Source organism: Pinus tabuliformis, chromosome 8 (genome assembly GCF_031772625.1).
Source record: "Pinus tabuliformis cultivar Carrire ecotype Pingquan chromosome 8, CPIR1, whole genome shotgun sequence".
In the NCBI taxonomy this organism is placed as follows: Eukaryota; Viridiplantae; Streptophyta; class Pinopsida; order Pinales; family Pinaceae; genus Pinus; species Pinus tabuliformis.
This window is the reverse complement of record NC_142294.1, coordinates 789,682,725-789,708,764: the sequence shown is the minus strand read 5'-3', so window position 1 is coordinate 789,708,764 and position 26,040 is coordinate 789,682,725. Positions and strand designations below refer to the sequence as shown.

The window sequence follows — 26,040 nt, the reverse complement described above, 5'->3', positions numbered from 1 at the left end:
TTTGGTGAGTTTGTCTTAGCAATTTTCAGATCTGATATGATTATTACAACAATGAGTTAACTACAGATCAACAAATTAATCCAGCTAAAAATAGATGCCCAATACTTCTAGAAAATAAGAAATTTTCACCAAACTTGAAAAAAAAATGATTTTTTTAGAAAATGTGATTCAGAAATTTCAGAACTAATAAACTAATTACAGCAGTAAGTTAGCTATAGATCAGCGAGCTAAAAACACTGAAAATGCTACCCCAAATGTCTTAAAATAGTAAGTTTTTGCTGGGGAACTGAAAATTCAAAATTTTTAGTCCTTATCAAGTATATGTTTCAGAAATATTTCAGCCTTGAATTTCACAGTGATGCAGTATTTTCCAGCAAGCTAATATGTTAGATCTAGGTCAAATTAGAGATGTCCAAATGGCCAAAACTCATGAAAAAATAGACTTTGCAATTTTAATCGATTTTGACCCATTAGAATATGATTTTAGGGCCTAGAAATTAATGATTTAACTGTTGTAATGAAACTGAAGCAAAATAAGGGTTTGGAGGTCAAACCCTAGGCCCAAGGCCTTGAAGATCCCACCATTGAAAATCGTTGAAACTTTGGGATTACCTTGCCACTTGCTAAATATGAATTTTGAGACCTTAATCCTACAAAACCACCAAGTATTTAGCCTTAAAACTTCAGATTAGGGTTTCAGGTCAATTTTGGGGCAAAAGAGGCCAAAAATTGGAGAACAAGGTCAAGGGAAGTGAATTTGCGGGGATAAATGGGCTAGGATGATAGATCAGGACACAAGGAGGCTGGAAAAGGCCAAGAAGGGCCAACGCTTTGCTCAGTGAGGCTAGCATTTGGGAAATAAGGGTTATGGGGCTAAGGCTAAGGCCTAAGGCCTAAAGGCTCCACAAGGGAGGGTCGCAAGCGCTTAGAGGGTTGCGGCTTAGGGCAAGAGGAAAGGAGGTCGGGGGAGGAGAATCGAGGAGGGGAAGGAGGGTCGAGGTGGCCTCAAGGAGGAGGATGGAAGGCCAAAAAGGGAGTCGCAAGGCTTCTAGGGCCTGCGGCTAGGGGAAGGAAAGGGAGCCATAGCCCCTAAGCGTCACAGCTAGCCCTAGGAGGCTGAAAAACCAAGACATAGAGGGCAGAAGGTGGGATATTGAGGGTTTGGAGGGCAGAACTGGGCTAGAGTCCCTGAAAAGTTTGAAACCCTTGCTCTGAAAAAAAATTACGCTTCAGCTCTTTGATTTTCTGAAAATTATTCCATGAGAACCCTGCAAAAAATTCCAAGAGACTAGATCTTACCCTCAAGGGCCTAGATCTAACTCTTCTTCCACTTAACTCCTTGATCTAACCTACAAACATGAAAATAAAGACACCCAAACCCTAAATATATAAAAAATACTAAAAATCCCCAAAACCCAAGTTAGAAAAATTAATTTACAAGTTAGATCTACAAACTTATTCAAAAGTTCTACGAATATACAAGGGTTTTAAAAAATTTAAATTTTTAAGAAAAATATTTTTATGGAGTTTTTCCCTTTGAAGAATGGCTAAAAATACTTTAGAAACCCCAATGTATACTATATCCTTAGTGAAGATTTAATCCACCATATAAATATTTGGAATCCAAGCAACAATGATTCTTGCCCAAGTTTGTGAACTTGGAGGCCAATGACTGAAGTACCTGCAAGCACTATGAATTTATCTCAAAATAATTTGTTAGATCACATGGGGAATCAAACCACCTAAGATTAGCCCAAAACTATCAATAGTATGGTTTTATCTCCATCTAATGAAAAAACAAATCTTACCAATATTCAGCACAACATAGAGATGTCCGTAGTCAGCACATACCACAAATCAATAAGCAAGAACACCTTGAATTGCACCCCAAAGTCTTTATTATGATTGAAAAAATAGTTCCCAGCGGGACAATAGTTACAAAGTTGCTTCAGCAGAAATTTTCTAGCCAGAGATCAAGATGACTAGAGACTCAAATGACTCTAATTTATAGATAAATCCTCCAAATGGAAAAATAACGGTTAGTTTCTTTGATCCTTGTCAAAATAATCTTGGCCGTTGATAAATACTTCAAGATCTTTTAATCTTGGCCCTTGATTTCTTATTTTTGAGGAATTTTCGAATTTATCATTTAATTCCATTTTAATTAGCTCAAAATTAATTATTTAGAGCTAATTTCCTCAAAATTTTGACTTTGACTTAACCACCAATGTCTAAGGGTCCAAATTTTCTTGAAAAAGACAATATTCCCTTGGTGGAGTACCTTTAAAAATTGATTCTATTTTCCCATGAAGAATTTATTTTCCTAGACAATTTAATTTTAACTCTAATTAATTAATTTTCTCTTTTAAGATTTAATTTTATTTTGTCGGGAAAATTAATTAATTTAAACATGAGGGGATTAATTATTTTTCCAACCCTCTAATACATATGATTTTTCATTTAAAGACTCAAATAGGGAATACAACCCATCTGCGACTCAATATGATCTAGTAAACCAAGTGATTTGAATAAAATAATTTAGCTAATTAGCTTAAATTACTCCCAAACCACTTTTATATCAAACTTGATTAAAACACTAGGACTCATCTAATAATTCGACAATAAATTTCACCCTAACTTTGGGGGTTTAAGCTGGAGGGAAAAAAATCTTCTAATTAGCCGTGTCAAAAAACACAGGGAATCAGTGAGGTTAAAAAACCTCCTAGGATGAAATTTGTCATCAAATTATAGGTTTACCTAGGTTGTTACATAGACTCATGGTTTTATTAAGATCATTTACAATATATAACTTGCAAAATGGGGTTCCTTGACCAAATTAAATTCTTCCAAGGCTAGTAGGAGCTTCTCTGGATGAAGAAGGCTCTCCAATGGAGGGAATTTATCCTTGAGCTGACAACTTAGCACTCCCTCTCAGCTAGGGAGAAATTTTTTACTGCATCATAACTCCCAACTCAAATGTTTCGTCATCATCATCGCTAAATCAAGTCATATTTCGTCTCTACTCATCTCTACTCATCTATTGAACATTCTCGAAACTAAAGAAGAAGAATCATCATAAGGGAGCTCTAGCTACCACCCTATATCCAAGGACAATAACCATGATACCACTTACCTTGAAAGATAAGGATCACAATCTATCGTATTGTCTGCTAGTCTTCCCATCTTGACCCTCAAGAATCAATGGTAGAACACCTGCATCCTAACACTTGAGCAAGATACCACTTACCATAAATGGTAACGATCACAATCTATCTCAAGTCTCCTCACCCATCGACCAGATGTGTGGCAATCCCAACAAGCCCAGCTTCTGGGTCAGATGCCAACTGGGGTATATTCTATAATGATGAGGATGTGGTCCAACGGTTAGGTGTAAAGGTTTGAATGTGGTTCAATCCTGGACAGGACTATGTATGCCTGAGAGTTGCTCCATGTTGAGAAATGTAACTAGTATCGGTCTTCATAATTGTATTTGAGTCATGATGTAATGTATTTGTCAAAAGAAAAAAAAAAGAAAATTATTTGCAAAAGAAAATTTATTTATAGGTATGGGTTTCATGCTTCATTTATTTTAATTTTAGATCAAAAGCAGCACCCATTGAGTTCTCTAGGGTTTATGTCATGAGACCTAGTCTTTGTCATCATGTAATAGACCCTTGTTGGGCTTTGCATGTCAAGAAAGAAGATTTATGTTGATGTAAATAAGTCATATAATCCTCCTCCACCAAGTCGGCCTCAAGTCCTTCAAGTCAGCCTCAAAGAGCAACATCAAACTACTATAAATACCCATGCTTTCGACCTATTGTGAAGCACATCCACAGTTCCACTCATGGCATTCGATCTGCAGCAAGAAGACAAGATGAAGTGCGAAATACAAAAAGGAGTACTCATCATATTACAAGAAGTAAAGGGAATCAAGCAAAGGAGTTTAGAAGCCTGGCGAAGGTCTATCTTCTGCCACACGTGCAAGTTTATTGAAGATTTATAGGGTCGAAAGGTACAACATTGTGTTAGGAGGGCGAAAATTGCAGAAGAAGAGAATGGTCAAAACCCTAGTCGACATGATATTTTTCCCTAACTTGATATTTTAAAGTTTGACTTGTTCATGGGAGAGTAAGGAAGGTCTTTAGTCTGGTCAAAGGTCTTGGTTGTCTCATTTGATTTGATGCTAAAGAAGAGAAGTAGAATCTTTTGGGTTTTCCCCTTAAGAGGGGTTTTTCCCTCACTGAGTTCCTACATCTTGTGTTCATCTTGTATGGTTGTGATCTTCATGTTTTTGGCATTTATTTGATGATGAGAACACTAATATAATCAACAGAAGACAAATATAATATCACAGGTAAATGTAAAGTAAGAGAAGTCAAGAATAAGTTTCCCTAATGCTGCCCTAATGGATTTCTCAACATGGTATCAGAGCTAAGTTCGATGACATAAGAGGCCACTAGAAGATCACCATTGCTTGGAAAACAAAAGTCTCATATCTAGACCTAAAGTCTGAGCTACCTATAAGGAGGATCAAATTAAAATAACTCATTTCTGAGCATGATTATTAGACTATACTTCAATGATTAGACCACAGCAGACCAAAGTAATAAAGGGAGCCGAGAAGCATTAGTTGGAGAACCAAAAGGGCTAAACTTTGAGCCTAGACCAGGACTAAATTTATGTTTGGTAGAAGCAAAGTTTTGTGCATGATGTGTAATCACTTCAGTAATCTGAGATCAAAGACATTTACAAAATTTCAATGGGTAACCAAAATAGTAAATACGGTTTTAAGACATCTTCTATGGATTAGTGTTAGTCCTTATAACTTGCAAATAGAAGAACCAAAACCAAACTATTTAAAAGCATTATACGACTATTACAAATCTACAATCACCCCAAATTAAAGGAACTAAGATACTTGGGGGGAAATGACGAGAATCTGAGCATATATATACAAGGTTCGAGCCTCACATAAAAAATAACCTAGAAGGATCTCATGTGTTTGGTATAATAAAAATTGTTTTGAGAAATCTAATTCAGTGAGACATTTGAAGTAGATCAACCTTGCAATTTGTGGAACGTTGAAAGGGATTAAGGTCTACAGTCCTTGTGGAATAGGTGTCTAGCCCTATTGAAGAAAATCTTGTCAATGAACAAGCATATTATCTTTATCTCAATATGAGAAGAAGTCTATTTGAAGACCTCTAGCAGCTCATTCTTGGAAGCCTCTACTACAGTGAAAAGAAAGCATTTAGCATTTTGGGACAAGCTTGAAGTGCTCATCAAATTCAAGTGAGTATTGTTATTACTCTTTATGTTGTAATTATCTAACATTATGTTTTCAGTGTGCAAGGAGAGCAACAAGCTCAATGGAACATGAATCCTTCAATCATAAAAGTCTAAGATATGTAATCTTGAGGTATGTATAGCACGTTCATTTATCTAAATTTTTAGGGTTTAATTGCTTATGTGATCCTACGGCTTGCAAGTTTTTAGGGATTGTAAACCCTAGATAGTTCATATGAAAACATCACCCTATTCGCTTGTTCCCTCTTAGAAACCCTATCCCATAATTCTAGGGTTTGTAAGTAGTCCAAGATATATGGAAAACTTGGCAAGAATGAAATTGATTGATGTCTAGGTTTTGACATGATATCCCTAGAAGGGTTTGTACTCAAAATCCCTAGGAATTCATTTTCTAAAAGGGTAATAGAAACCTTAGATAATCATAACGCTATTGTATCTGTATATTTTTGTTGTGCTTGTTAATAAATATTGTATGTATATATTAAGAATGATGACTTGGTAAATCGAGTTGGATCTTTGGACAATAAAAAAGCATGTCTAGGGTTTGCTATAAAATCATTAAGATTCCATATTGTTAGGTTGATTAATCTCTAGATTAAATAAACCCTTGTTACACATTCTATCTTTTGTTTACTTTAGTAAAACCCTAACCTTTAGGGTTTCTTACCGCTCAAACTAGCAGGGGTGCTAGGAGGGGATCCTATAGAGCAACTACTAGGTCAAATGGAAACAATGGAGCAATAGCCCAATGTCACCTCTGCTAAAGATCCCTGCTCTTTATAAACTTTCACCTGTGGGAGAAGTCTCAATATGAGAAGAATCAATAGGAAAGATAGAGCAATGATAGAATTTAAACTGATTCCAAAGCCTATTCACAAGAGAGGCTCAGATGAAAAGCTTACTTGCTTTAGAAGCAAGATGTATGGCTCTTTGAGAAGGGCTAAGAGGATACTTGGGTCTAGGGTTGAGAGGTATGTCTTGATAAGAGGTGCCCTAAACCAAAGAATCCTAGAAGAATAGGGTTTCTAAGCAATCCTTGTGAAGTTGGAGTTTCGAGGTTGCAGGACCACAAAGAAGCCCTAGTGGACCCAAACAAGTTCAAGGGTTTGGGGTTGAACACAAACTAATGGACTTTACCAAGTTAGGGAGGAGAAGAGGATCAAAGGAATTAGATTTCTCTTGAAATTTGAATGCAATGATCCTAATGAAGGCACTAACCCAAGGAAACCTAGGGAGAAAAATGGTTTTTGAGCTAGGGCTCACAATATCTTGAGATTCAACCGTCAGCATAACCTCAAATTTGGAGGACCTCTTAAGAAGACCCCAGCACAGTTCTTGATCGATTTTCAAGGGTTTTTGATGGCTAGAAACAATTTCGTGGGATGCCCTAGGAATCCTACTAGGGTTAAGCCTTAGAAGAGAGAAGAGGAAGGTGAAAGGAATGTTCGTTTAGTGATCGCCTAGGACTAGACCTGTGCCATAGCCTTTTGGAGAATGGAATCTAATGAAATCAATGTTTAGAGATTCTTATTCCCAACTAAGGAGTCCCTCGGCAACTTCATATGGTCTTGGGCAGCGACTAAGTCAGTTAGGGAAATTTATACTTCTTTGTGTTGCAGTTGATGACTTATCAAGGCAAATCATGAACAATCATGTACCCCTAGTACAATAATTCACCATACTTTATAATAATCATATGAAAAATCCCTCACAAAGGCAAGATTAGCAACTTCGCATTAGCATTAGGGCAGCTACACCAGCTTCATGAACGAAAATATTTCATAGATCATTACATGAGACAAAGTACAAGATAAAACATGAAAAGAGTACTCACAAGTATAGCGAAATTATTCCAATCATCAAAGTGGAAGAAAATTGAAGCTCCAAGACAAGAATTAAGCTCTTCCAAACATCAAAATGCATCAGGAAACCAATTCGTCCATCAAAAGGGTTAGCGAAAATCCCAGAAGAAACAAATGATCCAAATCCCAGTGATGGTCAAATGAAATGATCATCACATCAATATACATCCTCCATAACGGGTTCGATTTGCCTAATTAGGCCTAATAATGCCCCAACTAATAAAATAATGTGCAAAAATAACATAACTTGGTGACAAGCCCACCAAGATAGCTCCATAATACAAAGATAAGCCTCTCAAGAGGGCAAAATGATAAGTACAATAGGTCGAAAGGCCATTGAAGAGGCCTAATGGAGTCCAATGTGTGCCAAAGTGAAAGAATAGGCTCCAAACATAGTGATCAAGGGGGTGGCCCCTTGATATCCAAGCAAATGACCTGTGGTGCCCCCAAGTGGCTGTGGGGGCATAACAACATCCTCATGGGTCTCCAAATGAATCGAACAAGCTTGTATCCCATCTGTAAGGGTTGGAGGAATGATGCAAGCCCTCCCATTGTCTCCCGCGGTGAGACACATCCTCATCTAGGCCCTAGATCAGCTGCCAAGTGTGTGGTGCAAGAGTGGAGCCGACTAGGCAAGGTGGTCCAGGTGCATCATCATCGTCCAATAGGTGGAACACAAGCAAGCCATGAGTGAAACTGAAGGATCCCATGGAGTGGCAATCTGCTCTCTGCTATGGCAGAGACCTGTGGCTCTCAACGCTCACCCTACAAATGCCAATATGACCCTCTGGAGAGCTTGGACCCTATATAGGGAGACCAAACAAGATCCAATGTGTCCCCTCACCTTCCAGTACAACCAATCATTAGTGTAATTGAGTAAATGAGCTTACAAAACATGGAACAAGTGGACACTTCATAGTGGCATGCCCTTCAATAGTGGGCTTTAGATCGTACAAGTGTCTCCAAGTTCAAGAAGAAGGTTAACAAAGGACCCTATTAGGTGGTTTCCGCCTCCAAGGGGGTGACATGTATATTGTACATCCGTCAGATGGCAAGTGGCATGTGATATAATGGTAGAACAGAATGGTGCATTAGGGGAAGGTTTGAAGCCACATGCCACAGTACAAGGGTAGCCATAATAAGGGAAGCCCACACCTGGGTGTATGAATGCAAGAGGGAGCAATCGTGGTACATGAATTACCCCGAGCCTTTGTTTTTCCACCCTTCTTCATATACCTTTTTCCTTTTATTGATTTTTCTTTTATAACTACTCTAGGCTTCAGGGGATGAGAGCATGATGTGCAAGATATAGCGATGGATACCCCCCTTAAGGTGGGTAGTTCATCGCCCACCAAGGGTGGTTGGGGCATTCATGGATTCCTTAATGATGAAAGGGGTCAATATGAGGGACCCTAGGAACCAAGGTGATGGCCATAATGATAGCCTATAGGGATAGGGCTCATGTTTGGCTTTTGCCCAAGTGCTAAATGTGTATGTCTCGACCATCTTTTCCATTTTATGGTACATTTCCTATTGAAAGTGGCCAAATTATGTCTTTCTTTTCTTTTCAGCTACATCAACCTCTAGGGCATCGTTCCAAGCCCAACCCAAGGTGTGGACAAGGGGAAGGAGAGGCTAACTCCTTGTGGACCCAATGGACAAATGTGTACCCGGATAGGAAATATGGTGAATGGGGTTATAGTGAGCAGAGGGGAGTGATGTGTATGGTGTTAAGAAGCGGGGCCACACAACCAAAATTGGGATTTCCAATGTAGTGCCACCCCTAAAGCTAGTAGCCAATAAAGGAGATCCCACAAGATTAAGATACAAGGTTAACCATCAAATTGGACAGAGGAGACAAAAGTACAAACCAAGCCTACTCTTTTCGCTGAATCCCTGCACTAATCCATGCCCAAAAGTGTCCATGATAAGTAAACAAAAATACCCAACTACATAATGAAAGGCCATACCTTCGAGGTTGGAAGGCCCACCTTCAGACATACGACCCTGACAAATGGACAAGGGAGCATATGGTTGGCTCAGGTGGCGGAGATAATGGCACATCGAGCTATCTAGTGGCTACAAGGGGTTGTTGGCTGTCAGCTGAGGACCATCTACGAGAAAAAATTTCTCCTATGGATACTACCCACAAGTGGTGGGTAACAAGGTTCACTATAAAACCCTAGCCTTTTGATGTTTAGGGTATGTTAACATTAATGATGAAACCCTAGTCTACTTATGGTTTGTTGATGAAATCTAGAACATATAATGAAATCCTAATCTCTTGATGTATAAAACCCTAGCCTTTTAGGGTTTGTTGTTGATATCTAGGTTATATGATGAAACCATAGATTTTTAAGGTTTGATGAATTAGGGTTTATGACAAAACCCTTGTAATAATTAATCAAATATCCTATGAATGAAACCCTAGGGGTATATGCTTCTATATGATTGAAACCCAAGCTTGGTCAAAATTATTGAATATCTAACATTGAAGTTTTGATGTTTGTATCTAGGGTTTATGACAAAACCCTAGTAGAGATTAATATGAGATTCTAGGGCATGATAATAAAAACCTAGATGTAAAATGTTTTCGCTATGATCGAATTTAGTTGCTGATATCTAAAGTTTAGTTTTGGTAGAGGAATCTAGGGTTTGTGACAAAACCCTAGCATAGATTGTTGTGAAAGTCTAGGGCATGAAAGGTGTAAGTTGTAACCCTTGTTGATTGAAAATCTAACTAGGTTTAGGTTTTGATATCTAAAGTCTAATTTATTTCGCTCCCATTGTATCGACATGCTAACCCCATATTGATAAAGTTGACTTCATGCTCTATATTTGTGCTTGGATGAACTTGTTGAAGATTTGCAAAAATGGTCTTCAAGATGTTGAAGATGCTTACCTACCTCGTACTTAATGATGATGATGATGAGCATGATGAAAAGAGGGAGTTGTAAGAATCTTGGTAACATTGAAGTATATATTGTTGATGACCTTGTTGCAAAGTAAGGATAGAAGGAATGATGTTTCGGAAGGTTGAAGTTCTTTGATGATGTGATGATGTGAAAGAAAGATCCTATGTGGCTGAAGTTGATGAATTTGTCCCCTAGTAGAGAAGAAGATTGGATAAAGAAAGTGTATATCTCCCTAGTTGAGAGGGAGCTTGGTTGAAGAAAAGTAAAACTTCTCCATAGTTGAAAACATGATGTGAAGGCCATAAAGATGTTTGGGATCAAAGAATAGCTAAAGCACTACAAATGGTTATTCGTGAGTTGTATTCGTGATTAATAAAGTTGTGAACAAGAATTGGATGTTTTGGAAAGTGTTGAGACTGAATTTGGTGATGCTGGAGAAATTGAAGGAAGCTTCTGTCGAAATGTATTTGGATATTGTGAGCAACGTCAAAATAATTGAAAAACCGCGAAGATTATTGTTAAATTATGGTACGTTCTACGCTTAGGGCAGTTTACTTATCTTTCTTTTATTATCCACAGATTAGCAATCACATGTACATTAAGTAAAGCACAGATAGAACATTTAAACGATCAACAGAAAACAAGCCAAGACAAGAGACACAAGATGTGGCGACTAGCCAGGGACAAACCCCAATATGGGGAACCCTTTGATCAAATCTTCTTTTATCTTCAATAATTCAGCAGAGAGAAAATAGTACAAAAGTCTGATTTACATCAGCAGCATCAGCCCTAAACTAGGGCAGTCAATATCTGCCAAACCAGTGGTCGGATCACCTTGATTCCTTCACCAAAAAATGTGGCCTTCCAAAGAGAGTCAGCTTCACCTACTGCACAGTTCAAAGAGAGAGAATGCTGGTCAACGCTGGTCAAAGTTCTGATCTGCAGCTTCAGCCCTAAAATCTGCGTCCTCCTTTCCACACGTGTGAGAGATAGAGTCCTTTCTGCACAGGAGAGAGAAGAGACTCTTTTCTGCACAGGAGAGAGAGAGATGTGATGAGAAGTGTGTGTCCAAATGAGGAGGAGACATCCTGTATTTATATGCAAAACATTGATGATGAATAGATGCGTCTGTTGGGCTTCTGAGCCTACATAAGTTGCTGGCCGACTTTGACAATTAGTCCATAATCAAAATAAATTCATATCTCCATAAATACTTATCGGAATCAGATGATCTTTAGATCAATCCTACACCTCTCGATGAGAGGAATCTAGTAAAAATATTATCATCCATGAATAAGGTGACCCACATGAAGTTTGGCCCTAGTTGCCAATTTTAACACTCCCTCTCAACTAGGGAGAACTTCATCTGCAATCTGTCGGACTGTCACTGCTGTCCATCCATCAAATGCACTTGTCTGGTATGGCTTGACCCTTCTTGCTCTGCTCTGCTTTGCTTTGCTCTGCTCGGTTCTGCTCTGCTTTGCTCGAATTATGAAGAAGAAGAAATGATCGAGGATGTATCATACCATCCTCCACTGACCCGAAGTCAGTCTCAGAGTGTGTACCACTCTCACTGGTCCCAGACCAGTATCATTGATCCCAGATCAATGAAGGTCATCCTAGCATAGGGAGTACGATAGATACAACGATGCGTCCATCGATACTACTATGGTCCCTATCCTCATTTCCCTGCTCATTGATCAGATGAGAGGTACTTCCCATGAGTCCCAGACTGCATGGGTAGGATGCCTCGACAGGAGAACTAATCATCATGTCCATAGGAGAGCAAATCATCCTGTCCATAGGAAAGCGAATCATCCTGTCCAGTGGATGCCACGGAGAACTAATCATCTTGGCCCATAGGAGAACTTATCATCTTGTTCCACAATCGCCATGGAGAACACATCATCTAGGCCCACAGGAGAACTAATCATCCTGTTCCATAGTCACCACGGGGTGTCACAGGGGAAGGTTGAACCTTTTACCCTGTACAAAGTGCACCAACAAGGGATGGTGAGTCACCCTGTGGTCATATGTCACTCCAAGAAGTACCCCGCACCCCCCTAGAGCTCCCAGAGCTCAGTACATCATACTTGACCCTCATCAGAGGGTCTCTGAACGACACCAAGTCGTTCTCGGAAAGTCAGGAATTTGATCTTTCCTAGGGGCTTTGTCAGAATGTCGGTGACCTGTTCATCTGTACCGATATGTTGGAGCCTTATTGCTCCTCTCTGCACCATATCTCGAATATAGTGGTACCTGATATCGATATGCTTGGAGCGATCATGAAATATGGGATTTTCTGATAAACGGATCTCGCTCTGGTTGTCACATAAAATCACGGTGGTATCCAATGTAAATCCAAACAGCTCACTGAAGAGCTTTCGCAACCAGGCTGCCTCACAGGAGGCCATGCTAGCAGTAATGTATTCTACCTCAGCGGTGCTCAGAGCCACCAATTTCTGCTTCCTACTCATCCAGGATATCAAGGCAAATCCCAAAGAGAAACAACACCCGGATGTCCTCTTCCGATCCTCCACATTGCCTGCCCAATCAACATCAGTATACCCAAGTAGTCTCACATTTCCGGCAGTGTATCTTAATCCATGAGTGGTTGTGCCACGTAGATATCTCAGCAGATTCTTGGCACCAATCCAATGTGAGTGACGAGGCTCAACCATGAGTTGGCTCAAAGTGTTGACTGCAAAACATATATCCATACTGGAGTTCACCAAGAACATCAATGCTCCAACGAGCTGTCGATACTCGGTAGCATTTCGTAAAACAGGTCCGACAGCACTACTACTTAACTTCTTAAAGTTAAGCTCCATCGAGGTAGTTATAGACTTGCAGTCCACCATGCCGAATCTTTCTAGTATCTTCACCACATACTTTCCTTGAGATAGGAAAATCTCCCCTGGTTTCTGCCAGATTTCGAGTCCTAGGAAATAATGCATGAGTCCTAGATCTTTCATCTCGAATTCAGAAGCCAGCTCCCTCTTACATTTGTGAATGAGAGGGTCTACACCTGTTAGAAAGAGGTCATCAACATACAGCACCAGTATGAGAGGTTTGTCATCTTCAACCTTAAAGTAAAGGTTAGGATCGGCTTCACTCCTAGTGAATCCTAGCTTCATCAAGTAGCTATCGATCCTCTCATACCATGCTCAGGGTGCTTGCTTTAGCCCATAGAGGGCCTTCTTCAACCTGCACACATGAGACTTTCGATCATAAATCTCAAATCCTTCGGGTTGCTCTACGTAGACCTCTTCTTTGATTGAACCATGCAAGAACGCAGTCTTAACATCCATCTGATGTAGGTTCCATCCTTGTGAAGCCGCAAGGGCTATGATCGAGCGAATGGTGGTATATCTGGCAACAGGTGCAAATATCTCGTCATAGTCTATACCTTCCTTCTAGGAGAAGCCACAAGCGACAAAACGAGCCTTATACTTTTCCGTACTTCCATCAGCTGCATGCTTTATCTTGTAAAGCCATTTAGAAGTGACAATTGTCTTGTCCTGGGGTCTGGGGACCACATCCCAGACATCGTTCTTCATAATAGACTCATATTCTTCAGTCATAGCATCCTTCCATACTTGATGCTTGACGGCATCTGTGAATGATGAAGGCTCATTTTGGATGATCGTGCTTATGATAGTTAGCTATCCCTGATACCTATTCGGCTTCTTACTTTCACGGAAGGTTCCATGGGGAGTTGTGTGTCCTTCAGCATCATCAAGTGTCCCCTAAGCCATGAAGGCCTCTTCCTTGAAGAGGAAGGCTCAGGTGGAGGAAGATCAATAGGATCCATGGGTTCTTCCATATTGGGCATTGTTTCATCATCTTTTTCTTTCGGTTCCCTGGTGTCAACTTCTTGAGAGCTCCTCACAGTAGGAAGATTGTTCACCTTGCTGAGAACCATATCTTCGTCAAAGGTGACATCATGACTAATCACGACTTCCCTTTGACTGGATACATAGATTCTATAGCCCTTAGTATTTTCACTATAGCCCACAAAGATTCCTTTCTTTCCAGATGCACCCAATTTGTTTCTTTTCTCTTTCGACACATGAAAATATATAGGGCTTCCAAAAATTCTAAAATGAGATACGTCAGGTTTCTTACCGGTGAACATTTCTTCGGGAGTCTTGGAACCCAATGCTTGATGGGGGCATCGATTTTGTACATATACGACGGTGTTTGCAGCTTCGGCCCATAGAAACTTCGGAAGTCTTTGATCATGGAGCATAGCACGGACAGCTTCCATAATCGTTCGGTTCTTTCTTTCCACCACACCATTCTGTTCAAGAGTGTATGGTGTAGTAGTCTCCCTCTTAATGCCAGCCTCTTTACAAAAGTCATCAAAATCATTAGATTCATATTCAGTCCCATTATCAGTCCTTAAGATCTTGATCTTCTTTTCGGTTTGATTCTCGATCAAGGATTTGAAGTGTTGAAACCAGGAGAACACTTCATCCTTCTTTTTCAAGAAGTATATCCATGTCTTGCGAGAATATTGATCTGTAAAAGTGAGGTAATATGAATATCCTCCCAAGGAGTTCACAGGCATCATACCAGATATGTCTAAGTGAACTAACTGCAATATATCGAAGGTCTTGCTTAGGCTTGAGGGGAATGGTCCCCTTTTTAGCTTTCCTTCGGCACATCCGGGACATACACCTTCTTGCTCTAATCTGAACTCGGGCATCCCAGTCACCATTTTTCTTACATCAGGTAGAGCTTTATAATGAAGGTGAGCAAACCTCCGATGCCATAGTTCGGACTGAAGAGATGTGTCACAAGACATGACACCTAGCGGACTTCCTCCGACCTGATATAATGAATCAACTCGAAACCCAAGAGTGAAGGCATCTTTAATATTGTTTTTCCATACACGTACCTTGCCATCACTGAAAGCTACCTTGTAGCCTTTGTCTTCCATTGCCGAAATGGACACCAGGTTCTTTTTGAGATCAGGTACATATAATACATCCTGTAGGTGGATTGTATTACCTTGATTCAATTTAAGAGAGACATTGCCTACACCTTTCACGGGATATTTCATATTATCTCCAAGGACAATTTCCAGGTTGGTTTCTTTCTCTATCAGATTATGGAGAACTTCTTTGTAACCAGTGAAGTGCCTTGAGGCACCACTATCAATAAGCCAATTTCCCAGCGAGTCCGAAGGAGCAAAGGTAGATAGAGCAGTGGGTAGATAATATTCATCCTGCTTATTGTCAATAGTGTTAGATTCAAACCTGGAATTTCTTGCCTTCTTGAATGGTTTTCCTCTTCCTTGATTTCCAGCACTCCTTTTACCTCGGCCATTTGACCTGCCATTTCTTTGATTGCCTTGAAAGGGATTTTGATCCTCATCTCGGTGTGAATTCCTTTTATCAAGACACTCCCTTGCATAATGACCTGGTTTATTACAATGGTAACATCGTCCTTTTCCACCCTTTGGTCCAGTCTTCCTTTTGGATTTAGCCTCGGAATTGTTTCTTCTTTTAGCATGAGAAGAAAAGGCAACGGGATGACCTTTAAGTGTGGGCATTTCCTGTTCTTCCATTCTTGCTTCTTCTTGAATGCATCTAGCCATTAATTCCTCAAATCCAGGAATTACATTATTGTTGAGGAGAGTAGTCCTGAATATATACCATTCAGATGGTAGTCCTCCAAGAGTTGTGAGTGCCATTTCCCTGTCAGGAATTACTTCCCCAATAGATAGGAGATCGTTCTTGATCTCAGTGATCCTTATGAAATATGCTTGCATATTTTCATCTTTGCCCTTCTTAATTTCCTTCAGCTTATTTCTAAGAAACAGAACTTGATTTGCATCATTAACTTTAAATAAACTCACCAGTCTATCGTAGATTTCCTTGGAGGTGTTCAGCTCAGAAACATAGGCCACCAAGCGCTTGTCGATAGAATCCCAGATGATCTTCTTTGCTTTGACTTCTCCCTTGGTCCATTTGTTCCTGGTAGCAGCGGATGCATTTGATGGAGGATCGACAGGTCCGCCTCTCACATGGTCCAGCACTTCTTGTTCTTCTAATGTTAGATCGAGAGACATCTTCCATCCGTGGTAGTCAGACTTCTCACGGAGTTTGTCTTCAGCAGGGAAGTGTGTTGAGGACCCCATAGTTCTTTTTAGATATCCTTGTCTTCGGTGATTGCTCTTGCTCTTGCTTGGGCTTTATCTTCACCTCATCTCTGATACCATGTTAAATTATGGTATGTTCTACGCTTAGAGCAGTTTACTTATCTTTCTTTTATTATCCACAGATTAGCAATCACATGTACATTAAGTAAAGTACAGATAGAACATTTAAACGATCAACAGAAAACAAGCCGAGACAAGAGACACAAGATGTGGCAGCTAGCTAGGGACAAACCCCAATATGGGGAAACCCTTTGATCAAATCTTCTTTTATCTTCAATAATTCAGCGAAGATAAAATAGTACAAAAGTCTGATTTACATCAGCAGTATCAGCGGCATCAACCCTAAACTAGGGCAGTCAATATCTGCCAAACCAATGGTCGGATCACCTTGATTCCTTCACCAAAAATGCGGCCTTCCAAAGAGAGTCAGTTTCACCAACTGCGCAGTTCAGAGAGAGAATGCTGGTCAACGCTGGTCAAAGTTCCGATCTATAGCTTCAGCCCTAAAATCTGCATCCTCCTTTCCACATGTGTGAGAGATAGAGTCCTTTCTGTGCAGAAAAGAGAGGAGACACTTTTCTGCGCACGAGAGAGAGAGAGATGTGAGGAGAAGTGTGTGTCCAAATGAGGAGGAGGCATCCTGTATTTATATGCAAAACGTTGATGATGAATAGATGCATCTGTTGGGCTTCTGAGCCTACATAAGTTGCTGGCCGACTTTGACAATTAGTCCATAATCAAAATAAATTCATATCTCCATAAATACTTATCGGAATCAGATGATCTTTAGATCAATCCTACACCTCTCGACGAGAGGAATCTAGTAAAAATATTATCATCCATGAATAAGGTGACCCACATGAAGTTAGGCCCTAGTTGCCAATTTTAACAATTATGCTAGCATAAAAGAACATGTACATTGAAAGTTTGAATATTGATTGGGGTCGTGAAGCTACAGTACGTGCCAACAGATGAACAAGTAGTTGATGTGTTGACGAAATCTCTTCCCAACAGAAGTTAGTTTTAGGATCATGCTCAGATTGATGGATGTGTTGATCTCTTCCTAAAAAGTTGGTGCATTGATAATATGTCTCTGATTTGGTTAAAAGGGAGAGATGAAGTACCATAAAACTCCCTGTATGATGGTACTTGGGAGGACATCGTGGCTTAGTTAATATTGAGATCTCAGTTGATGTCTAGATCCCAGAGGGAGGGCATCAGTTGGAGCTCCAGTTTAGTGTTGATACCTAGATCCCTATAAGGGTTGGTGTCAGGGCATGGAGGCCTAGATGTGATCTATATCCTGTTGAATGGATACCAAGGTTGTAGCCCGATGGTACCTATAGTGGGACGATACCTTGGCAGTGAGGGTATCCCAAGCATTGTATATGTTGTTCTACTCTTCTTAAGAACATTTCAAATTGAGGTCAACCTTGTACCGGTTGAACAATTATGAATACCTCCCTAATTAAGAGGGAGTGTTGAGAAATGTAACGAGCATCGGTCTTCATAATTGTATTTGAGTCATGATGTAATGTATTTGTCAAAAGAAAGAAAAAGAAAATTTATTTGTAATTATTTTATTCCTAGGTCAAAAGCACCAATTGAGTGTTATAGGGTTTATGTCATGAGTCCTAGTCTTTGTCATCATGTAATAGACCCTTCTTGGGCTTTGAATGTCAAGAAAGAAAATTTATTTTGATGTAAATGAGTCACATAATCCTCCTCCACCAAGTAGGCCTCAAGTCCTTCAAGTCAGCCTCAAGTCATTCAATTCGGCCTCAAAGAGAAGCTTCAAACTACTATAAATACCCATGCTTTCGACCTATTGTAAAGCACATCCACTCACAGCGTTCGATCTGCAGCAAGAAGACAAGAAGTGTGAAATAGATAAAGGAGTACCTATCCTATTACAACAAGTAAAGGGAATCAAGCAAAGGAGTTTCGAAGCCTAGCAAAGGTCTATCTTCTACCACACGTACAATTTTACTAAAGAATTACATGGTCGAAAGGTACAGTATTGTTTTAGGAGATCAGAAATTGCAGAAGAAGGAAGAGAGGAGTCAAAACACTAGTTGACATGATGTTTTTCCCTGACTTGATATTTGAAAGTTTGACTTGTTCATAGGAGGCTGACTTGGTGGAGTAAGGAATGTTGTTTGGTTTGGTCAAAGGTCTTGGTTGTCTCATTTGATTTGATGCTAAAGAAGAGAAGAAGAGTTTTTTGGGTTTTGCCCGCGCTGAGTACCTACATCTTGTGTTCATCTTGTATGGTTGTGATCTTCATGTTTTTGGCATTTATTTGATGATGAGAACACTAATATAATCAACAAAAGACAAATATAATATCACAGGCAAATGTCAAGTAAGAGAAATCAAGAATAAGTTGCCCTAATGGATTTCTAAACATGGTATCAAAGCTAAGGTCAATGACATAAGAGGCAGCTAGAAGATCACTATTGTTGGGAAACAAAAGTCTCATATCTAGACCTCAAGTCCGAGCTACTTGGAAGGAGGATCAAATTAAAATAACTCGTTTTTTACCATGATTATTAGACTATACTTCAATGATTATACCACAGAAGACCGAAGTAATAAAGGGAGTCATGAAGCATCAGTTAGGGAACCAAAAGGGCTAAACTTTGAGCCTAGACTAGGCCGAGATTTTTGTTTGGTAAAAGCAAAATTTTTTGCATGTTGTGTAATCACTTCAGTAATTCGAGATCAAAGACATTTACAAAATTTCCATGGGTGACCAAAATACATTTTCAAGATATCTTCTATGAATTAGAGTTAGTCCTTATAACTTGGAAAAAGAAGGACCAAAGCCAAACTATCTAAAGCATTATAGGATTGTTACGAATCTACAGTCACCCCAATTTAAAGGAACCGAGATACCTAGGGAAAAAGGATGAGAATTTGAGCATACATATATACAAGGTCTGAGCCTCAACAGTCACATAAAAGCCGACTTGGAAGGATCTCATGTGTTTGGCATACTAAGAACTGTTTTGATAAATCTAGTTCAGTGAGACATTTGAAGTCCATCAACCATGTAATTTGGGGAACGTTGAAAGGGATTAAGGTCTACAATCCTTGTGGAATAGGTGTCTAGCTCTATTGAAGAAAATTTTATCATTGAATAGGCATATTATCTTTGTCTCAATATGAGAGGAAGTCTATTTGAAGACCTATAGCAGCTCATTCTTGGAAGCCTCTACTATAGTTAAGAGAAAGCATCTAGCATTTTGGGACAAGCTTGAAGTCCTCATCAAATTCAAGTAAGTATTGTTATTAATTTTTATGTTTTAGTTATCTAACATTATGTTTTTAGTTTGCAAGGAGAGCAACAAGCTCAATGGAACATGAATCCTTCAATCATAAAAGTCTAAGGTATGTAATCTTGAGGTATGTATAACATGTTCATTTATCTAAAGTTTCAAGGTTTAATTGCTTATGTGATCCTGGGGCTTGCAAGTTTTTGGGGTTTAATTGCTTATTCGCTTGTTCCCTCTTAGAATCACTATCCCATCATGTCTAGGGTTTATAAGTAGTCCAAGATATATGGCAAACTTAGCAAGAATTAAATTGATTGATGTCTAGGTTTTGACATAATCCCTAGAATGGTTTGTACTCAAACTCCCTAGGAATTCATTTTCTAAAAGGGTAATGGAAATCCTAGATAATCACCACGCTATTGTATTTGTATATTTTTGTTGTGTTTGTCAATAAATATTAAGAATGATGACTTGGTAAATCAAGTTGAATCATTGGACACTCTAATAAAAGTTGACTCATATAGAAATGAACCACGAAGATGTTGTCATAATTCAGAGGGAGCCCTTCAATAAGGAAACCCTACAAGGTTTATAAAAGAAGCAACTCAAGGTGTGCATAAAAGTACAAGATTTATAGTAGGTCTTCTTCATTAAAAGGTACAATCATTTTGAAATTTGCTTTGTATTACAAACTCTTTCATGTCCAGGGTTTGCTATGCTATAGAATCGTTAAGATTCTATATTTTTAGGTTGATTAATCTCTAGATTGAATCAACCCTTGTCACACATTCTATCTTTTGTTTACTTTGGTAAAACCCTAACCTTTAGGGTTCACTATAAAACCCTAGCCTTTTGATGCTTAGGGTATGTTGACATTAATGATGAAACCCTAGTCTACTTAGGGTTTGTTAATGAAGTCTAGAACATATAATGAAATCCTAATCTCTTGAGGTATGAAACATTTTAGGGTTTGTTGTTGATATCTAGGTTAAAAGATGAAACCCTATAATTTTTAGGGTTTGATGAATTAGGGTTTATGACAAAACCCTTGTAATAATTAATGAAAGATCCTAGGAATGAAACCCTTCTTGAAGAATGTGACTAGTGTCGGTCTTCATAATTATGTTTGAGTCATGATGTAATATATTTGTCAAAAGAAGGAAAATAAATTTTATTGACTTATTAAAGCATGGGTTTCATGCTTGGGTCAATGGTCAATAGGTCAAGCCTCCATTGTAGGCTTCTAGGATTTTTGTTGAGTCAAAGTCAAAATCATTTTTGTAAGAGACCCTTCTTGGGTTCCTTAAAGTCAAGAAAGAAAATTATGTTTTGTGTCTTATCTGTCCTCCACTAAGTCGACTTCCTCACTTAACAAGTCGGCCTCAAACACTCTGTCAAGTGGGCCTTATAATGCAAACACAACCACTATATATATATAACCATGCTACTTGACCTGTTTTGGGAAGCATTCGATTTTATAAAGATAATCTGCAATAACAAGTGCGAAGATATCCAAGAAACAAGTCATTTGTCATCACAAGAAAAGTATCAAAGGAAAGGGAATCGAGATTCTGCCACATGTGAAACTTATTACAGGGCCGAAGGTACAGATCTTAGAAGTTCAGAACAGGCCGAAATTCTTGGAGGAACAAACTTACGTTGACTTGAAGGAAGAAGCTTATTACATGGAAGCTGACTTGGTGGAGGAAATCTATGTTTTGGTCAATAGGGTCTTGGTTGTCTCAATCTAATTTGAATTGTGGAAGAGTTCACTAGGTTTTCCCCTTGTTAGGGGTTTTGGCTCTGGCTGTGTGCCTATCTCTGGTGTCCTACTTGGAGATCTTCTTGCTTGGCATTCATCTTGATGATAAACAAAGCATAATAATGATAATGAAGAATTAATCTAATCTCAAGAACTTGTCAAAATTTGAGAAATCATTAAATAAATCTAATGAAGCACTGCCCTAGATTTCTCAACATGGTATCAGAGCTTGGTTCGTTTGTGTAAGGGCAAGAAGAAGTTCAACAAAAGCTTCAAGGCATTAAGAAGAACCTAAATACCTAGGACCGAGCTCCTAGAGGCATCAAACCAAAATTTTGGGCACATCTAAAAGCCCTAGTCACTGTGTTAAGGTCACAGGTCTGGGGAGAAAAGACTGAGGGTTTTGAGAGGCTCATAAGCCTTGTTCTAGAGCACCGAAAGGCTAGTCTAATAGCATATTGAAAGCCGAATCCATTGATGTAAAGACCGAAATCCTAGGCATATTCCTCAAGGTCTCAGATCGCTATTAATGGAAACCGAAATCTCTTTATAAAGGTTTTGTGCATAAATATAATTTGGATCACTTGAATAAGGACCCGAGAAGACCTAAACACAAGTATTTTGGAAGGCTTGTCATCCATCTACAAGCTAACCACAATCTTGAAGGAGAAATGCAAACTCATAACAGTGGTATAAAATCCACGAAGTTGTAGCAGCCAATGTTTTACAACTCGGACTCGGACTCGGACTCGGCCGAGGATCGACTCGGACTCGGACTCGGACTCGGTAATGACTCGGCCGGCTCGATTTCAATGACTCGGTCGTTGTAAAAAATACATTAAATATTTATTTTTTTTATAAAAAAACATAATTTTAAATATTTTAAACATAATTTTAAAGATTTTCATTCAAGTTTCCAAACACACAACATTATAATATACATGGAAGACAACATATGATCAAAGTAGGCTCATGAACCAATCCATTATATCAAAATGGTACGGTGTACCCAATGGCAATAGTAAATACATAGTCAACTGTAGTCTGTCATACATGATCAAAGACTCAAGAGTCAAAACAAAATACAAATAACCAAGGAGGCTAGTCGCTACTGCCAGAGGAGCCAAGATCATCTCGACCAATCTCTGGATCATCATCATCAGAGTCAGACAAGGGGCCCCATGGCTCCTCCTCATCATCATCGTCTCCAACTGCAACTGTAGAAGTGGTGCCAGTACCACTAGGCTGTGCAGCAGATGCAAGCTGAGATAGAGTACAAATGCGGCCGCGCTTCTGTCGTGGCTGAGCAGAGGAAGCACCTACAACTGGAGTCCTACTAGCTGGCTGTGAGACTGAGGCTGGTGGATTGGGATCTGCATTCAACTGAACACGCTGCAGTGGATCTCCAACATCAATTTCATCAAGATCCTCATCAGGATCAAACTCTGGTAGACGACTCTCCACTACCCAATCTGATGTTGGGTCAATGTCTTCCAACACAATGGGATCTGAATCAGGTCTTTTGTTCAGCAATTGGTTTCGTCTGAGCCGAAGGTTGTATTGGACAAAAACTAGATCATTCAACCGTTTTTGCTCCAAACGGTTTCTCTTCTTTGTGTGAATCCTCTCAAAGACAGACCAATTGCGCTCACACCCAGATGCACTGCAAGTTTGACTCAAAATACGAATTGCAAACCTTTGCAATTCAGGGCACTGGCCACCAAAGGCCTCCCACCATTGTGCTGCAAAAAACATAGGAGTGTAATGAATTATGAGTTAGATGAAGGCTGAAGCTCAACAAAATTACAAATTATATCTAACTTTCAAATTATAAATGATTTAACAAACTTTAATAAAAAAAGTAAAACCATTAAGAAATTGAAAATTGAAATTTTTGTTTACCTGGCTCATCTGCTTCTCTTGCAATCTTTGCTAGGTTCTTCCCAAAGGTACCTGTTGCATTGCTGAAGGATGTGACCTGCTGATGTATCAGCAGCTGATCAGACTCCGATGGGACCATGCGCTCAATGCAATCAACCAGTCCATCTCTGACCTCCCCCCTCAAAGCTCCTGACTCCTTAGCTTTATAATGATACCGTGGGTTCAAAAAATACCCAGCTGCATGTATAGGGCGATGGAGTTGATTGTTCCATCTTTCATCAATGATTGCCCAAATGGGCCCATACTTTGCCACTCTATCCTTGTATGCTGTCTTTATTTGCTCCTTTGCTTGATCCATAGCCTCATAAATGAAGCCCATAGCCAACCTTTCCCCATCCACCAACCGCAACACCTTAACTAGTGGGTCAGCAAGCTTCACAATCTCTGCTGCCTTTCTCCAAAAAGTTTCATCATGGACTTTCCTTTTCAATTCTCTGCCTTCTGGTTTGTTAGACCAACTGCTTTGATTCCATTCATCACTGGAAAACATCTTTTGCAAGTTTCTATGTTGGGAAAGCATAGATTGCAATGTCAAAAAATGTGTAGCAAATCTAGTGATGGCAGGCCTAATGATATCCTTGCCTCCAGTGTGTTTCCTCATGAGACTCAAAACCAGTGTATGATTGTAGATAAATTTTGTTATGCTTTTGGCATTATCTACAGTGTTTCTGACCCAATCTAATTTTCCAATATCCTCAAGCATGAGGTCTATGCAATGTGCAGCGCATGGGGTCCAAAAGATGGTCTTGTGTTTTTCCTCTAACAGTCTACCAGCAAGAACATAGTTAGAGGCATTGTCTGTGATGATTTGAACAACATTAGCCACCCCCACATCCTGAATAACCTCTTCCAATAGCTGAAACAACAAGTGGCCATCTTTTACCTTATCAGATGCATCAACTGATTTTAAAAACATGGTTCCCTGTGGGCAGAAGGCAAGAAAGTTTATGATGGTACGGTTTCTTTGATCAGTCCATCCATCTGACATGATGGTACACCCTGTTCTTGCCCATGATTCCTTGAAATCTTGCAAATACTCATTAATTGATTGAATTTCTTTCTGCAAACGAAACCCCCTTAGCTCTTGCATAGTAGGGCCTTTGAAGCCTTTTCCAGCAGCATGTATGGCCTCAAACATAGGCTCATAATATGGTGAACGAGCAGCATTAAAGGGGATATCAGCATCATACCACCATCTAGCTATGTAGTCACAAGCAGTCTCCCTCAATTCTTTCTTCCAATGGTCATCTAAAGTGGGCTGAGCAAGACCTTTAATAATACTAACTTCAGGACCATGTGCATCTGATGGAGAGGAGCCTGAGTGAGTGAAAAAACTTTTGATAGTCCCATCACCCTTCATTCTACCCTTTCCCTTATCTTGAACAGAAGCAAAAGAGGGAGGAACATAACGGAAAGGGTTTGATGCATCAGTTTGAGGGATAGAGGAAGAACCCTCAAACTCATAGTGGGGGTTGGCAGCCATCATTCTTTGTATCTCCCTCTTCCTCCCAATTTCAGCCTGTATCTCTTTTTGCCTATTCTTTTCTTCTTTAAATTTTTCAAAGCTTTCCAACAAATTCTTTCTAATCTCCTCAATTTGATCAGATTGACATGCAATAATATTGCCTTTAATCCTTGCCAAGTGTTGTTTCAGCCTATTAATCCCCCCAGGACCTTCCTTAATTTTCCTATGGCAAAACTTGCAACACATCTGACTATCAACCATTTCAACATATGCCCAAGCAGGATCTTTTGCTCTAGGTGCCATTTTTTGACTAGGAAAACAATCTGAAAATGAAAAAAAAAAAAAAAAAAATTGATTCAATGTTCATTTATTTGACAAAAAACACTCTCTAAGCTTTCTTGATATGCAACTAAAATTTACTAAGCAAAAACAGATTTGTAAGGGTGGAAAAAAATACCTCCAGGCACAAACTGCCTCCTCAAGCTTGCTCCGAAAATCAGCTCCTCAATGCTGCTCCAAATGGCTGCCCAAGAAACTCCTCACTCCAGCTACAATGCTCCTCCAAGACTCCTCACTGCTGCTCCAAAACAAGCTCAAGAACTGCTCACTAACTCTCAAAGAAGACTCTCACTCAAATGCATAACACTGTTGTGAGTGAAATGAGAGCATTTGGCTGTCTTAAATAGAGTTTGGGAGGGGGAAATGGACCCCAAAAGCATTAAACAAATCACAATAACCCTTTCAGCTCCACAAACCCTAACTAACTTTATCAAAAATCAGCAAAAAATTCATTTTTTTTTGGTAAATACGCTGCCCAGCCGGACTTTATTGAAACGGCCGAGTCATTACGGGACCCGGCCGGGTTGACCGGGTCAGCTATGACTCGGCCGAGTCATTGGCTGACTCGGCCGAGTCATAGCTGACTCGGCCAGCCGAACCGGGTCATGGTCCGGGTCATCAAATTTGGCAATGAAACGGTCAGAAACGGCCGTTTCCGTTTCGGTACGGCCGTTTCGTAAAACACTGGTAGCAGCCCTATGGTGCATATATATATATATACAAAGTTCAAGCCCAAATAATGAGACCAACCTTGGGAACCGAAAAGAACAGTCACCCTGAGCACATATATATACAATTCGAATTCCATACGACTTTTGAAGCCTCCTCAGTGGTTATCAACAGTTGTTCTGAAGTAAGGGTATTTATTTGAAATCCAAAACTGTACAATCACTCCAAACACATTTGCTGATCCAATCTATATACAACAGTGTTTTCAGAAAGCCCTATTAAAAGGGTCATCTCAAGAAAAGCAACAATGATTATCCTTTAAAAGTCATC

General features: G+C 39.5%; 1 protein-coding gene across 1 annotated transcript in view; it reads right to left on the bottom strand.

The window, feature by feature from the left end:
• LOC149237948 (uncharacterized) overlaps nucleotides 1–26,040 on the bottom strand; it is a 39,802-nt gene that overhangs the window by 3,593 nt on the left and 10,169 nt on the right. Inside the window, exons 2-3 of the mRNA XM_089369433.1 lie at nucleotides 23,199–24,093; nucleotides 22,574–23,038 (exon numbers count right to left, since the gene is read on the bottom strand). Of these exons, the coding sequence (XP_089225559.1) occupies nucleotides 22,574–23,038; nucleotides 23,199–24,093 (1,360 nt within the window). The remainder of the gene's footprint in view (nucleotides 1–22,573; nucleotides 23,039–23,198; nucleotides 24,094–26,040) is intronic.